The sequence below is a fragment of the Sander vitreus genome, chromosome 8, assembly GCF_031162955.1.
Source record: "Sander vitreus isolate 19-12246 chromosome 8, sanVit1, whole genome shotgun sequence".
Lineage (NCBI taxonomy): Eukaryota > Metazoa > Chordata > Actinopteri > Perciformes > Percidae > Sander > Sander vitreus.
This window is the reverse complement of record NC_135862.1, coordinates 24297243-24312793: the sequence shown is the minus strand read 5'-3', so window position 1 is coordinate 24312793 and position 15551 is coordinate 24297243. Positions and strand designations below refer to the sequence as shown.

General features: G+C 41.3%; 1 protein-coding gene across 1 annotated transcript in view; it reads left to right on the top strand.

The window, feature by feature from the left end:
• Positions 1 to 450: 450 nt before the first annotated feature.
• abcc8 (ATP-binding cassette, sub-family C (CFTR/MRP), member 8) overlaps positions 451 to 15551 on the top strand; it is a 61168-nt gene continuing 46067 nt past the window's right edge. Inside the window, exons 1-5 of the mRNA XM_078257561.1 lie at positions 451 to 1161; positions 4050 to 4191; positions 6477 to 6598; positions 8595 to 8761; positions 14715 to 14957. Of these exons, the coding sequence (XP_078113687.1) occupies positions 1014 to 1161; positions 4050 to 4191; positions 6477 to 6598; positions 8595 to 8761; positions 14715 to 14957 (822 nt within the window). The 5' untranslated portion in view covers positions 451 to 1013. The remainder of the gene's footprint in view (positions 1162 to 4049; positions 4192 to 6476; positions 6599 to 8594; positions 8762 to 14714; positions 14958 to 15551) is intronic.

Genomic DNA, 15551 nt, shown 5'->3' with positions numbered 1-15551 from the left:
AGCTGCCATTGGCTGCAGCAGGATCTCTCCCAGCAAGACCAGATGCAAAATGCATCAGTCCTAGGAATTCATTCATATTTTAAAAATATAAAATATATATTAAATATAAATATTAAATATATTTAAAAAAAAATAATTTTATATGTGCAGCCTAGTTATTCAAGCACTTTCCTCTTAGTGCTCTGTAGATATAACGTGTACTAAAGTAATAAAGGATTGGAGGGTAGTTATGCAATTCCTGTGAACGTCGTGTTGGTATTTAAATTAGAGCACTCGTTCGTGCTTCACATTCAGCAGCTGTACCCACCTTCTCTTTCCTCTCTCTCTCTCTCTCTCTCTCTCTCTCTCTCTCTCTCTCTCTCTCTCTCTCTCTCTCTTCATCATTTTCTACTCCCTCCTGCCTTCGCTCCCTACCTCTTGTGGCTCTGTAGCTCAGTCCTCCAGGTCGCCTGCACAGTGCACGCTCATCCCCCTCTGTTCACATCTTCCAAGGTCGTTTTTGAGCTCTCGTTTGCAAAGAGACAAGAATAGCAGGGGCACTGCAGAATGCCAATGCTGCTCTAGCTGTGTGTGCGTGCTTGTGAGTATGCGTGTCTGAATGCATTCCTGTGGAGTTGTGCAGCGCCAAGTGAAGTTTCGGTTTTAGAGGATGTCTGAGGACTTCGGGCAGACAGCATGCAGATGTTTCTCACCAGCATGGCCGGGAAAGCAGCTTAGTCTGCCGGAGAGAAGAGAGAGTCGCTGCTGCACTGGACTGTGACTGCTTCTTATCCCCATCTCCCTCCTTCCGTCTCTTTCATTGGATCTGATATTTGGGAGTTTGATTCCAGAGGGAGCAGAAAGGAGGTCGCTATTTATCTATTAAAGACGCCCATCAGTGTCCCCTTTGAAAAGAAGACATGCTCTGAGAGCCTCTATTTAAAATCCCTTTGTCTCTCCTGTATCTCTGGTCCTCTGCTTCTCCTCCTCCTGCTCTTCCTCCGGCCGGTTCCCTGCAGAGTCCCGGCTCCACCATGTCCTTGGCGTTCTGTGGGAACGAGAATAACTCGGTGGCCTACAACGTCGACGGAGGGGTTCTAAACAACGGCTGTTTTCTGGATGCGCTAAATGTGGTGCCACATGTTTTCCTCCTCTTCATCACCTTCCCCATTCTCTTCATCGGTGAGTGTCGCTGGGAGGTGAGATCCTCAGCCTTTTCACACACACACACACACACACACACACACACACACACACACACACACACACACACACACACACACACACACACACACACACACAAATAATAATGTGTAAATTATTTACTTTCATTATAGTGTCTATACACTACACTTTGACTGTGAACAGTCGCTATTTCATTCCCTGTGTTAAAACGCCCTCTTTGTAGGTGTTGGCTGTCTCATTGCCAGCGATAGAAACGTGAGTCTCTTGAGTAGCCTATGGTAGGATGTAAGGACATATTTCTTCAGCAGCAAGCAAATGTGACTGATGAATGTAGTGAACAGAGGCAATCAAATGCCACCATGCTGGCTTTAAGTTTCTACTCTTCTGCTCACCTTCCCGGCTGCTGGCCATTCCATTAGTGTCGCCATCGGCGTGTATCAGACTAGCTCTGCATCGCTGCTACAGCCACACATGCTCTGGCATGTTCATCCTCTGCCCTCTCACGTGAGTTTGTGCGCATACCATGTGCACCTTTTTTTCAAGTAGGACAACACTTTGTTACTTCACACAACTGGTTTGAGAGTGGCTCTACATTCCTGTTGTTAATTGGACATACAGTCTATCTACCGGTTATTATATTTACACATTACACTTCCAATGTATTCCATTTTGTTTGTCTTCGAATTGGATGCACACATGCTTTCATGTATTACCACATTTCCAAAGTTTTGTTTATTTGTGATTTGTGTGTGATACGTTCCCATACTTCAAATTTCAGTGTAGTTTCTATCACTATGTTATGTGTTCTTAGATGACAACTTTATTTTAGCCATGCTATAGGTCCATCTGTCACTCTGTTGGACGGTCTGTCCCCCACTTTGGTCCAGACTGAGATATGTCAACAACTGTATGTATTGAGATAGAATTTGGGACCAGACCTTCATGTTCCCCTCAGCATGAATTATAATAATGCTGGTGTTTCCTTAACTTTTCATTCAGCACCATAATCATGGCAAAATTTCAATTTGCCCAATACTTTGGTATTTGACCAAATACCTAAACTAACGACTTTCCCGTCAGCCTCGCAGCCCCAGCTCGTACAAAGTTCTAGCATGTAGGGCAGCCTATAGAAGAAAAAGAAGAAACTTTATTTATTCATCTCATACAATTGTACAGTACAATGTAGTAAAATGTATCACCTTTTCGCCACTGGAAGGGCACCCTAGAGTAAACCGATATTCCATATGGTTTGTAACAAAGAACCCTCTGGGAAGCCATCATTGGAAACTGTTTAAAAAAGGGCAAAAAAATACCTGGCAGGTGATTGAATAAACCACCTGTCACTAATGCTATTGTGGCATCTACGCTAACCTCTTTAGGAGCAGCCATTGTTGTTTTGAACAAACAGTTGTATGTGTTGTCACACACAACCAAACCACACAGGTAGCTGCCAGTAGCTCCTCACAAAAAGCTGATTGACATTACTTTTGCTGTGTTTTTTTTTACAAACACCCCCCTAATGAAACACTCACTAAAAGGCAGTGTGAGTTGTTAGAGGATAACCCTCCAAGAGAACCTAGTTGGAAGCTGCAATGATTCCTCTCTCTGCCCCATCACCTAGAGCTGTACTGCTTCCACTAACAGGAAGGACTAACCTCAGAAGTGTGAATGTTTTTTTTGTCCTCTTTTATATACTGTATTCTGCGCTCCATTCTACCCTGCAGCTTGTGTTGCTCTTCACATCGAGGTGTAGGAGGAAGCTGTGGAAACATACACCACAACACCTTAATAAGACACCAGCAGTCAGAGAGCAGGGTTATTGGACCTCAGTTAGGGCTGCAACTAACAATTATTTTCATTATCACTTAATCTGTTGATTAGTTTTCAATTAGGATAATCATTTAATTATACAGCCTGTACAAGTTGACACATTCAAGTCCAACCAGCAGTTCACAATCCAAACATGATTCATTTAATATCACAAAAGACAAATAAAACCATAAAATCTTCACATGTGAGAAGCTGGAACAAATGAAATCTTGGCATTTTTGCTAAAAAATGACTGAAACAATTAATTGATTATCAAAATAGTTGCTGATTTAATTTTCTGTCGATTGACTAATCATTTCAGGTCTAACCTCAGTAAGAATAAAAACTGACAAAATTCTTTAATATATAGATTTTGTGTTACACGTGAGAAAAGTTTGCCTGACATTGGAACGCAGTGTGTGTGTGTGTGTGTGTGTGTGTGTGTGTGCGTGTGTATGTATGTGATTACCAGCCTGTGCCAACACTTTTCAGAGAGATAAACTGTCCAACAGCTAAGGTGCCAACCACACATTAACATAATTTGACCAGCAGAGATGACTCGCAGTGACTCGCATTATTGACATAAATTGCACTTTGATGACTGAATCAATGTTATATTATAGTCTGAGTTGAGACAGCATCTAGCAAAGTGAAGGGACAAAGGATAAGCGAAGCTGTAGACACACAATAAGAGAAACATAATTGACTTGAGGGTCTCATGCCAGCAGCCATCTGGCCACTCTCATTGGCTTACCTGCCAAGCAGATTCAAGCGATGTAATGAAAGTGATCTTGGACTCGAAAAGAGCACTTTGTCAAGTAGCTCATGATGTTAAAGGTTACACTGGGAGTAGAAAGCACTTAGTCAATTGAGTGCAAATTTACAGCTCACTGTATGAAGCCAAGAAAAAAACAAATTTTTGCCATTTTAAACTATCTTTACATTTTCTGACTGTCTGCTAATGTTTTTATAAGTCCCTCTTTTATTTTACTGCCATTGGCTCTGTAATTAAAGTGAGACACCATGATGCTTTAAAAAAACAAAAAACATCATACATTTCCTGTCACCTGATTTAGGCTGGGGCAGCCAGAGTTCAAAGGTCCACATCCACCACAGCACCTGGCTTCACTTTCCTGGTCACAACCTGCGCTGGCTCCTCACCTTTGTCCTGCTCTTCATCCTCATCTGTGAGATTGCAGAGGGCATTTTCTCTGATGGGTATGTTTGACACACTATCTAACAATATACTATCTAATCTAACCTCCAAGTGTAAGTGATGTTTTTGTCATGAATTCTGGACACTGATGACTTAGTTTTGAACAATAATAATTCCAATTATTTTTATTTACTCATTTACTGACCCTTACATGTTTTGTGTATAGCATTTTATAATAACTAGTTTTATTTGGTGTTATTTGGAGGAAGTCTGCTTCATTGTTGTGTGACAGTGGTTCCCCTGAGTAGGCCTATTCACGGCAATCTAATGAAGCCTATTTACACCTGGTATGGCAGGTAAATACCATTAACTGCAATTAACACTTCGCTATTCATCAACTTCATCCTCATATATCAGTTGCTCAATAATGACTCACTAGAGACTACTGCATGCTCTTCAGATAACCCACTTTCAAACAGGACTAATCAGCTACATGAGTCCCTCATAAATAATCTAATAGCTTGCAGCAAATATTTACACTGCTAACGTTTAAATTTGTTGTTTTAAACATATAAAAAAAAAATTTGAAAGATTTTTTGTGGCATTTTTAGGCCTTTATTTGACAGGACAGCTTAGATTTGAAAGGGGAGAGAGAGGGGGAATGACATGCAGCAATGGGTCGCAGGTCAGAATCAAACCCACAGCCGCTACGGCAAGGACCGAGCCTCTGTACATGGGGCACACGCTCTACCAGGTGAGCAACCCAGGCGCCCCCAACTCATTTTTATATATATATACATTTGTGCTGTCAGTTAAACGTGTTATTAACGTTGTTAACGCAAACCCATTTTAACGGCGTCGTTTCTTTTATCGCGAGATTAACGTTCTTTTTGGCATAGCAAACTTTGTAGTTTTTTTCACATGCTGTTGCAACTAGTAACGTTAGAAAAACTACAACACCACACCGGATCTAGCTAGACCTAGACTTGTTTGGGCTTGCGAGCCGGCCAAAGAGTAGTAGCCTAACGTCACGTTTTGAGTGGATGGCGAGCGCGAGACGCTGAAATGGATGCCAATAAGATTCTGAATGGAAAGTTTACTTTTAAAAAGTTGCCAAATGGTTCCATTAACAAGACCAAAGTGATCTGTGTGTTTTGTCATTTCAAACTGAGCTATCATCGCAGCACGTCCAGTCTGAAATACCACTTGATGGCCAAGCACACAGCTGATGCCAAGTCTCCGCCCCCTCGTCAAAGCCAGGCGACAAAAGCACAAAGCAAGCCGATCCACTTTTCCACGTTGATAAGAGCATTAAAATGAGAAAAAATAATTTGAACCCTCTCCTTGATTTCATGTTGTTTATGGAGGAGAACCAGGAAATGAGTCAGGGGAAATACAACGCTACCAAGCCACAGCCGAGCGATGTGTGTCGCTATGACGTGTAGTTAAAGTTTTTGAGCGGTACACGTCAGGCTATGGCGTAGGGTCTGGTGTAGACGCAGAGGGGTCCGCGGGGGTACGCCATCGATTCTACGCACAACCATAAAAAGGCCTTTAGATTAGTGGTGTTGATTGCTCACAAATTAATAAATATTTTTTGCAAAAAACTAGCTGAAGCTATGATGTCAACCCCATAGACTGTAAAAAACGGGTGAAGTCTATGACTCATGTCTTCAAAGATAAAACAACGACAAAATTACCCGACAGGAACAAGGTAGCAGCCTACAGTTTTTGCTGTTTCCATGGTTTCTAAAAGCAGTGGCTGGCATAAATGCTAATTGTGAGGGTAGTTAGCAGAGCCAAATGTAAGTGTGTTGGCCTTTCCAACCACACAAACATACAGTATATACATTAAACATGTGCTTCAATTAAAAGGTCGTGCATGCATTTTTATTATGTTTAATCCTCCTCTATCTTCAAACTCAGCAGCAGTTTATAAACCTTATCTCACTGAGGTTAGAGTTGACGTGCCAATTACAGGTTTGAAGTGACACGGAGACAGCTGAACAGAGAATCTATCTCTGCACTTTCTCTCTTGAAATCCCCCACCTTCTTGTTATTTGTTGTCCTCTTCTCTCTGTGTGGGCCATATTTATCCTGTAGTTGTTTAATGTAGTGAGTCTATGCGAAACAGGTCCAGTAAACACTCAGGATTACTGTTTATCAGCCTTCTGCAGACTGGAGGCGGGTAACTGCATGCAAGTGAAGAGCTCTCCATCTGCTCGCCACTTCACTGGGCTTTTCACACTGACCCCACTGCTGTGCTGATTAGGCTTTAGACACTTGGTTTAGTAATTCTGTGTTTACTCTAATCTTTTTTTCTCCTCATATTGATGTTTATTTGCAGGTTCAGCCAATCCCTCCACCTGCACCTGTACATGCCTGCAGCTTTGGCCTTCATGGCTGGCATCACCTCTATTGTCTACTATCATAACATCGAGACCTCCAACTTCCCCAAACTACTATTAGGTACAATATTCTTAAATTCAGTTATCCTTTGTTTATTATTCATGTACGTGTTTTCTTTCTCATTTACATTTATTTACAGAGGAAGGGTTTACTGAACACCGTTGAGTCTTTTTTTAGCGACGCTAAATACCCAGTCAGGGTTTCCAACAAGAGCCCAGAGCTTTTTGGGGCATCATCATTTCATTAAGTCTTGTGAACACATTGCTTGAAAAATGACCCTTGTCACCTCTTTTAGTGTTAGTACAATAGGAAATTCCAATTGCATGAGCTCTTCAGGATGATTATTGATTATAATTATAAACTGAGTCAGTGCAGCCATTTACAGATGAATCGTTCATTACAGTCAGATAGGATTGGAAAATGAAGGAGGGCAATATCATCTAGTGCAATTGTACTGTAATCTGTGTTTTCAACAAAACTAGATTCATCACAATCCTTTATGACCTGTGGGAATTATTGCACTATAATAAAATATCCTTATAGCAACAATATAGTATGTTTTTCATGTTTATTAAGTGATACATCAGAACATTCACTGTATTCTTAGCTGTCAACCCATGATCTATTCATAAATCCCTATCCCACTCATTTTAAATGCATCCATTCACTTTAGGGATCGACCGATATGGATTGTTTAGTGCCCCCTGACCGATACAGGCTGCTGATTTTCTTGAGCTGATATTTGGAGCCGATACTGCTTTTGCTTCCTCAATTTACATCCTAAAAATGTAAACCCTGCCACACTGGATTTGTTTTCAGAATCTGCTCTGCCATTTCTTTAAAAACAATTAAAAAAAAAAACACAGATCAGTGTCACTTCTGCAATCATCTTACATTCATATCACCCAAATTATGTGTGCAATGTGCATCATATGGATGGGTGCACTGCATATGGCTAACTGTGCAAGGGTAAAAGGCTTTCATCAACATCTACAACACAGCCTTGATGATGACATATTATAAGACAGATATAATCAGGTCATCACAAAATGTCCTTTGTCAACACATTTTAAATAATTTAAGAAAACAATAAACCTGAAAAGTAGCCATTGAAATAAAGTGCTTGATTTGTAATTTAACACTGCCATGGTGCTGGAAGCCTGCCCTTCACCTTAGTCCATTACTTTTTGACATAAAACTCCCATGTTTACTCCCATAATGATTACTCTTTTGCTTCTCTTGGGTTGTTTTTCTTCTGCATCATTACTCATCTGTGTTTAGCTCACGATGTTTTACTCCCGTCATGTCACTTGAGCTGCCTTGGGCTTTTGAGTCTCCATATCACAGTCAGTCTCTTATGGGTAGTCGTGGAGCGCTGCTGGGTTCATCATTGCATGAACAGAAATGAATCTCCTAAAGAGACTCTACTACTGACACGCACGCTGCCATTATGTTCACGGTATAGATGCTCTTCATCTTAAAGAAGTAAACTCTGCATAAGAGTCTGAGTGGATGATTCCTGCATCCCATCTTCATGGAATTAAGACAATTGACTTACCTGCTATTAACTGGATTAAAGGTGTTGACTCTGAAAGCTGTTAGACACACATCGCTGAAGTGTTGCTGTTGACATCTGACGCGATGAGGAAAGGGAGAAGAGGAGGGTGAAAAAAGGAAAGAAAAAAGAATTAGAAGACGAAGGCACTCAACAATAAAAATATATCATACACTATAGTTAAAAGGAATAAAACAAGAAATTAAATGATGCCTACACAGAAAACATTACTCTGTAAAACAAATCAATTGAGCCATATATATATATATATATATATATATATATATATATATATATATATATATATATATATATATATATATATATATAAAATGTAACTCTTTGACAAAGTACACCTACATATTGCACAAATCCAGTTTCAGTCAAACTGCCACACATAAAATTTAAACTCCAGCTCTAATGTCTGCTGTCGGGTTATTTGTTTTTTTGGCTCATCCAGTGATTTGCTGTCTCTTTCTGATTCCTGCTAAACCTCCTCAGCCCTGCTGATCTACTGGGTGCTGGCCTTCATCATGAAGACTATAAAGTTTGCCAAGTACACTGAGCATGGCATCGGCCCCAGGCAGCTACGCTACTGTATCACTGGACTGCTGGTGCTGCTGTATGGACTCCTACTAGCTGTGGAGATCAATGTCATCCTGGGAAGGGTGAGTGTGTAAAGTTGTGATTGTTTTTAGCTTCAGTCAGCTCTTCTTCTTTTAGTCTGAAATCCAAATGGCTCCAGAGGTCAGTGATCAGTAAAGTTTCCTAGGGTGAGTTAAATAAGTTGGATCCCATGATGCTACGTGTTTGTCTTTTTCTTTTCACACATGTTGAGCTGAAAATAATGTTTATGTTGGTGCATAGAATCATCAAGAATCAAGCATCAAAAATGTTACATTAAATCACTTTTTTTTCCTCATTTACAATATCTCTTACTAAAAGGCAGGTAAAGGGTATTCAATATAGGCTCTATCTACCTAGGGTTGGTGCATAGTGGTGAATGTTGTAATACATAGTGCAGGAGACATGAATATCTGTACAAAATGTATAGCAAGCCATTCGATAGTTCATGAGTTAATGGTGGTGCTCAATAAAAATGTCAGGGGTTCAGTACAGTCATTTGGCTTCATCCTGTGGGAACCATAAATGTCTGTACAAAATGTCATAGTAATCCATCCAATAATTGTTGAGATATTTCAGTCTGGACCAAAGTTGTGATCCGACAGCCCAACATCGCAACCCAACATCTCAGGGAAATTATTTAGTTGCAGTTGCTCACAGTCACATTCAAGGTAAAATAAGAGTAAGAAAAGAGCAAGTCAATAAGTGTATACAGTAAATAAGTAACATATCTACAATAAGACATAAATAAAAGTAGTTAAGTAGAGGTAAGTGAGATTAGGTTACAAGTCAAATTAGGTTAAAAAGATTGTTTCAGGGTTTTTGTTCTTATTCAATTGTGTTTGTCTGTTCTGTATGTTCTCTCTCTCTCTCTCTCTCTCTCTCTCTCTCTCTCTCCCTTTTCATGTCTTCAGCTGTCCTATAAATAAAGGCCTAAAATGCCCAAAAATAATCTTAAAAAAAAAAAAAAAAAATGGTTTGTACAAATTCTGTTGGAGTGCAGTGTACAGTATGAATACATAGTAGCAGAAGTAAATAAATAAATAACACCTTTGTTCATGTAGCTGATAACTATTGCAGGAATTATTGGACATACTTGTCCAAGAATATTGAGATGTGATATGGGGATGCATGCGGTGAGACCAGTTTTATCTCTAAGCGTGTGACACTCAGAGGGAGCTATATAGTTTGATGGCCACAGGCAGGAACGACCTCCTGTCGCGCATCGTGGGTGTCTGAGTCTGTCGCTGAAGGTGCTCCTCAGACTGACCAGTGTATTGTGGAGTGGGTGGGAAGAGTTGTCCAGGATGGAGTGTACTTTGGACAGCATCCTCCTCCCTTACACTGTCTTTACTGAGTCCAACTCCACACCAACAATATCACTGGCCTTCTGCATTAGTTTGTTGAGTCTGTTGGTGTCTTCCACTCTCAGCCTGCTGCCCCAGCATGCAACCGCATACAGGAGAGCATTAGCCACCACAGACTCATAAAACATCCTCAGCATCTTCTGAAAGATGTTGAAGGACCTTAGCCTCCTCAAAAAATAGAGGTGACTCTGGCCTTTCCTGTAAAGTACTCAGTGTGTACTCCCAGGTATTTGTAGTCCTCCACTATTTCCACACCGACACCTTCAATGGAGACAGGGGTCACCGGTGCCTTCCTCATTCTAAAGTCCACTACCAGCTCCTTTGTTTTTGTCACATTGAGCTGCAAATAATTGTCCTCGCACCATGTGACAAAGTTCTCCACCACAGCCCTGTACTCAGCCTCCTCACCATCACTGATACATATCACTACCGCAGAGTCATCAGAAAACTTGATGGCAGGACTCTGACTGGTAGCTGAAGTCTGTGGTGTAGACAGTGAAGAGGAAGGGAGAGAGTACGGTCCCCATGCAGGGCCCAGGTGTTGCTGACTAATCTTTCCGACACGCAGTGTTACAGGCGCACATACTGAGGTCTTCCCGTCAAGTAGTCAACAACCCAGGACACAAGGGGGGGCATCCACCTTCTGTTTGTCACCCGGAAGAACTGGCCTGAGCCTGCAGCTTTCCCTGTATTGATTCCTTCCAGCTGTCTTCTCACCTTTTCAGCCGTGAAGCACATCGTCGTGGTAACCAGTGGAGGGGGGCGGGGGTGGAGTTGCTGTTCTAAAGAGGGCTCTCCCTCCTCCAGTGGAGGAGGGAGAGCAGATAGGAGGGGGAGGGGGGTGTAGTGGTTTGGTCTCTGAGTTGACTCTGGAAGTCGGCAGGGTGGGGGCTGCTGTGTTAAACCTGTTAAAAAACAGGTTCAGTTCATTTGCCCTATCCACTCCTCCCTCAATCCCGTTGTCAGCTGAACTAAAACCAGTGATGGTTCTCATGCCCTTCCACACCTCTCTCTCTGTCTTGCTAGAGTTTCCACTCCAGCTTCCTCCTGTATTTCTCTTTGGCCTATCTTCAGTTTCAGGTCCACCTAGATCTTTTTTAGCTCTTCCCTATTACCAGCTCTAAAAACCCTCTTGTTGCTATTTAAAATGTCCTTAATGTCCCTTGTTACCCATGGTTTGTTATTTGAGTAACGGTGAACAGTCGTTGTTGGGACAATGGAGTCCACACAGAAGTTTATGTAGTCCGTTATTCACTCAGTAAGCCCATTGATGTCCCTGCCACGCGTCTCACTGAGTGCATTCCAGTCAGTCACCTCAAAACAGTCCCTAAGTGATTCAAAGGACTCCTCAGACCATCTCAGAATCAGAATCAGAATCAGAAAGGGTTTTATTGCCAAGTACGTTTTTTAACACATACAAGGAATTTGTTTTGGTGTTATTGGTGCACGTCACACATTCTCTAGATGGAATATTAGACAATATAAGTATAGGTATAAACAATATAAGTATAACAGTATGTATTAAATTAAATACAAAATAAAGATAGAAATAAAAAAAATAAAAATAAAGAGCATTACAGCAGAGAGAGAACAGTGGCATGAAGAGCCAGGGGTGGAGAGTCAGGGTGGTTTCCAGGCCTTGTTAATAAGGCTAGTGGCGGAGGGGAAAAAGCTGTTCATGTGACGTGAGGTTTTGGTCCTGATGGACCTCAGCCTCCTGCCAGAGGGGAGTGTCTCAAAAAGTTTGTGTCATTGTGAGCTGCCACAATCTTTCCAGCTCGCTTCAGAGTCCTGGTGGCGTATAGGTCCTAGAGCGGAGGCAGATTGCAGCCAATCACCTTCTCTGCAGACCGAATGACACGCTGCAGTCTGCCCTTGTCCTTGGCAGTGGCAGCAGCGTACCAGATGGTGATGCAGGATGTGAGGATGGACTCAACGATGGCTGTGTAGAAGTGCACCATCATTGTCTTTGGCAGGTTGAATTTCTTCAGCTGCCGCAGGAAGTACATCCTCTGCCTGTTACCTGTTAGGAGTACATCTCCTCACTGTTGTGGTGGTTACAGGTTGTCTCTTAACCAAGGGCACATAGCAGGGATTGAGGTGGATCATGTAGTTGTCTGACCTGCCCAGAGGGGGGAGGGGGGAAAGAGCTGTATGCCTCCTTTACATTGGCATACAACAAGTCCAGGGTCGTATTCTCTCTGGTTGGGCAGCTCACATACTGTGTGTAGTTGGTCAGTGTTTGTTCCATAGTGACATGATATTATGATCACTGCATTGGGGTGTTTAGTTTGCAGTTTTGCGATGACGCTGTGAGTGACGTCACACGCCGACGTCGGGTTTGCCGAGGGTGGGATGTAAACTGCCACAACAATTACATGAGGAATCTTCCTGGGTAAGTAATATGGCCTGAGTCCTACAGGCAGCAGTTCAATGTCCGGGCAGCACACACGTTACTTGATTGTGATGTGACCAGGATTGCACCATCTGTTACCATCTGTTAACAAGAATGGCAAGTCCCCATCCTTAAGCTTATCACTCCCGGCCCAGTCCCTGTCAGCCTGAGCCTCAGGCTGCCATCTGGCACAAACCTTTTTCAACAGCGTGTCAGCCTGGTGCCACGCTAAACTGTGGCAGAAATGTGATCTTCAAAGTTGATTTTGAGAGTTGAGGGAACCTAATGTTACTCTTGTATCATTTATCTGGATGTATTGTATTAATTGCAAAACAAATCGATCATGGTCTGATTATACAGTTTTTGACATTCGGTCTTCTAACCCTTTTTGGTGTACACTTTTCCCCCTTTTCCTCTACGTAGACGGTTTAGAGGGTGTTTGTGTCTGAGCACACATCTGTTATTGAATCTGACTCCCCTGGGTGAACAGCAGTGAAAGAGATTCTCCCATCATGCCCTGCACTCAGTCTGTTGAAGCATGCTCTGCCTAAACCCTTTGTTGGAGTTCATTTAGCAGATTATTTTAAATGAACTCTTTTGTATGAATTCAATTGTTTATATGATCACATTTTTTTCTTTGTCAATGCAGTGTTATAATTAAATATTACCTACATGATTTTCAATAACCCTCTCTGACTTGGTTATGATTGGCTCCCATCACCAAAAACTGCTAATCCTTCCAATTGTTCAATCAAACTAAACTAATTAATACACTAGAAAACATGAATTTGCAAAAAATAATTTAGTTTAGTTTAGTTTAGTTTATTAGTTTATAATGTCGTGGACAGTCCCCTTTAATGAACTATACAGTAAAAGGAGCAGCTTTAGCCTCAACGGCTAATTTCCAGCTGTAGTCCCCAGCCAGCTGACAATAGGCATCCTAAAATACAATGGTTAACACATTAAAATCAATTACATTACATCTAACATAACAGCAGGCCTAAACAAAAAGGGTTAAAACATACAAAAAAGTGGCACACAAACAGACAAGCACAGATAGTGGCAATGGCATTAAATCAGTCCATGCAGTTAATACAATATGAAAGAGACAAAGGAAAAGAGAAGAGTCTCAAGAGGCCACATTGAAGGCACATACAAGACATAACAGAGGCAGGCAGCAGAGATGGAGCGTCACATCTGACAGATTAATGTGTACAGTAATAGTTATCAAACTGCTATGTTTTAAGGTATTTTGTGAAGGTGGAATATGGATGTATATCTTTGATTGTAGTGGGCAATGAATTCCAGTTTTGTAATGCTGTAACAGAAAATGATAATTGGCCAAATGTACTTTTCCTGAATGGAATTAGAAGGTCACCTCGTGCGGTGCTTCTGGTAATGTGACTGCTGTTGTTACGTTGGATTATGAAAGAATTCAAAGGGGAAGGAGCAGTGTTATGCAGAATGTTATACACCAGACAGATGTTTTTGTATTTAATTACATCTTCCCAGCTCAGCAGTTTACGGTTATTTAAGATAATACAGTGATGCGAGCTGTTCGGCTTCTGGTCCAAATGGTTTTCTTATAAAGAGTAGCCAAAGGCTTTAATGATGAGCTGTTAATTTGTCCCCAACTTGTCAGACAATTGGTGAATGCTATTTGCATCTTGATGCATTTTAAAACAAAACCATGGAAACAGAATATTATGAGACCATCAGTATAATTAAATAAATATAATTTGAGTTTGTGCTTACTCACTGACCTAGTTTCCATCAAGCTTAACAGAATTTCACTGGCTTCATATAATATACTGTGAAGCTAAACGTCGGTGCACCACATCTATTCATTGATTTCTATTCTGTTCAGTCTAATGTTTGTGAAAGTAGAATATATGAAATGTCAACGTTAATGTGAAGCTTTGCAAAGATTAAATTGCCATAGCAACATCAGACAACCTGTAATAATACAGAGTAGAAATAATTCATTTTATGGCAACAATAATTAATCTGACTAATACAAGTGTTTTCAACCTTTATATCTATTATGTTGTAGCTCTCCTATGAGTATGGAGAAATTATAATTAAATTATAATCTCCATAGATGTTGTCGCAGATGAGCTGATGTTTCTGGTTCACTGAATGTCTAATCAGCGGTTGCATGTTTTTACATGCACCCTCGGTTCATAATCATAATCATAAATCAAACTTGTGTTTCTGTCCTTCCTTTTCTCACAGCGCTACATGTGTTACGCCGAGCCCAAAGAGGTGAAGCCCCCCGAGGACCTCCAGGACCTGGGTGTTCGTTTCCTGCAGCCCTTCGTCAACCTGTTGTCCAAAGCCACCTACTGGTGGATGAACACCTTCATTACCGCCGCTCACAGACGACCCATCGACCTCAAGGTGATCGGCAAACTGCCCATCGCCATGCGAGCCCTCACCAACTACATAAAGCTACGCAAGGCCTTCGAAGACCAAAAGGTTAGTGCACCTGGTTTAGTAATCTTCATCTTTTTTTTGTGGAAAACATAGGATTGCGGTCTAGTGCTGGGATCAACCAAATGTTGGGCTGTTCCTCCCATGACTTCCAGTTTTTGTTAAAGGGGTGGTTCAGAATTTTGAACATAAGACTTCATTTCCAAGTTAGCCAGTGTGTTATTTATCAGTGGAGACAGTTTTCGACACTTTTCATCCAGTCCTTCCAGTTGCAGAGTTTGCTGGTGCTAGGCTAGCGTAAGTCAACAGTATCTGATAGCCTGCCATTAAAACAGTCATATCCACCACAGTACACCAACTGGCAAATAAATTATAACGCCAGACTATCGATGTAAATGTCTGTTGATAGAATAATGTTAGAAATAAAACTGCCCTTGCATCGCATTGCAATAGTTATACTTTGTTCCCTGTAGTTGGTAGCACAGGCTACAGCAGCGGCGGAGTGATATTACCTAGGCAACCGAGAGTGTGTTTGTAATGTTGAATTGCTGTCTGTCATGGGCATGAAGTGATCTGGGAATCTTGACATCATTTTTGTTTATATAGCTGTGATCATTAAAAATGTTGTCTCTGTCCTAT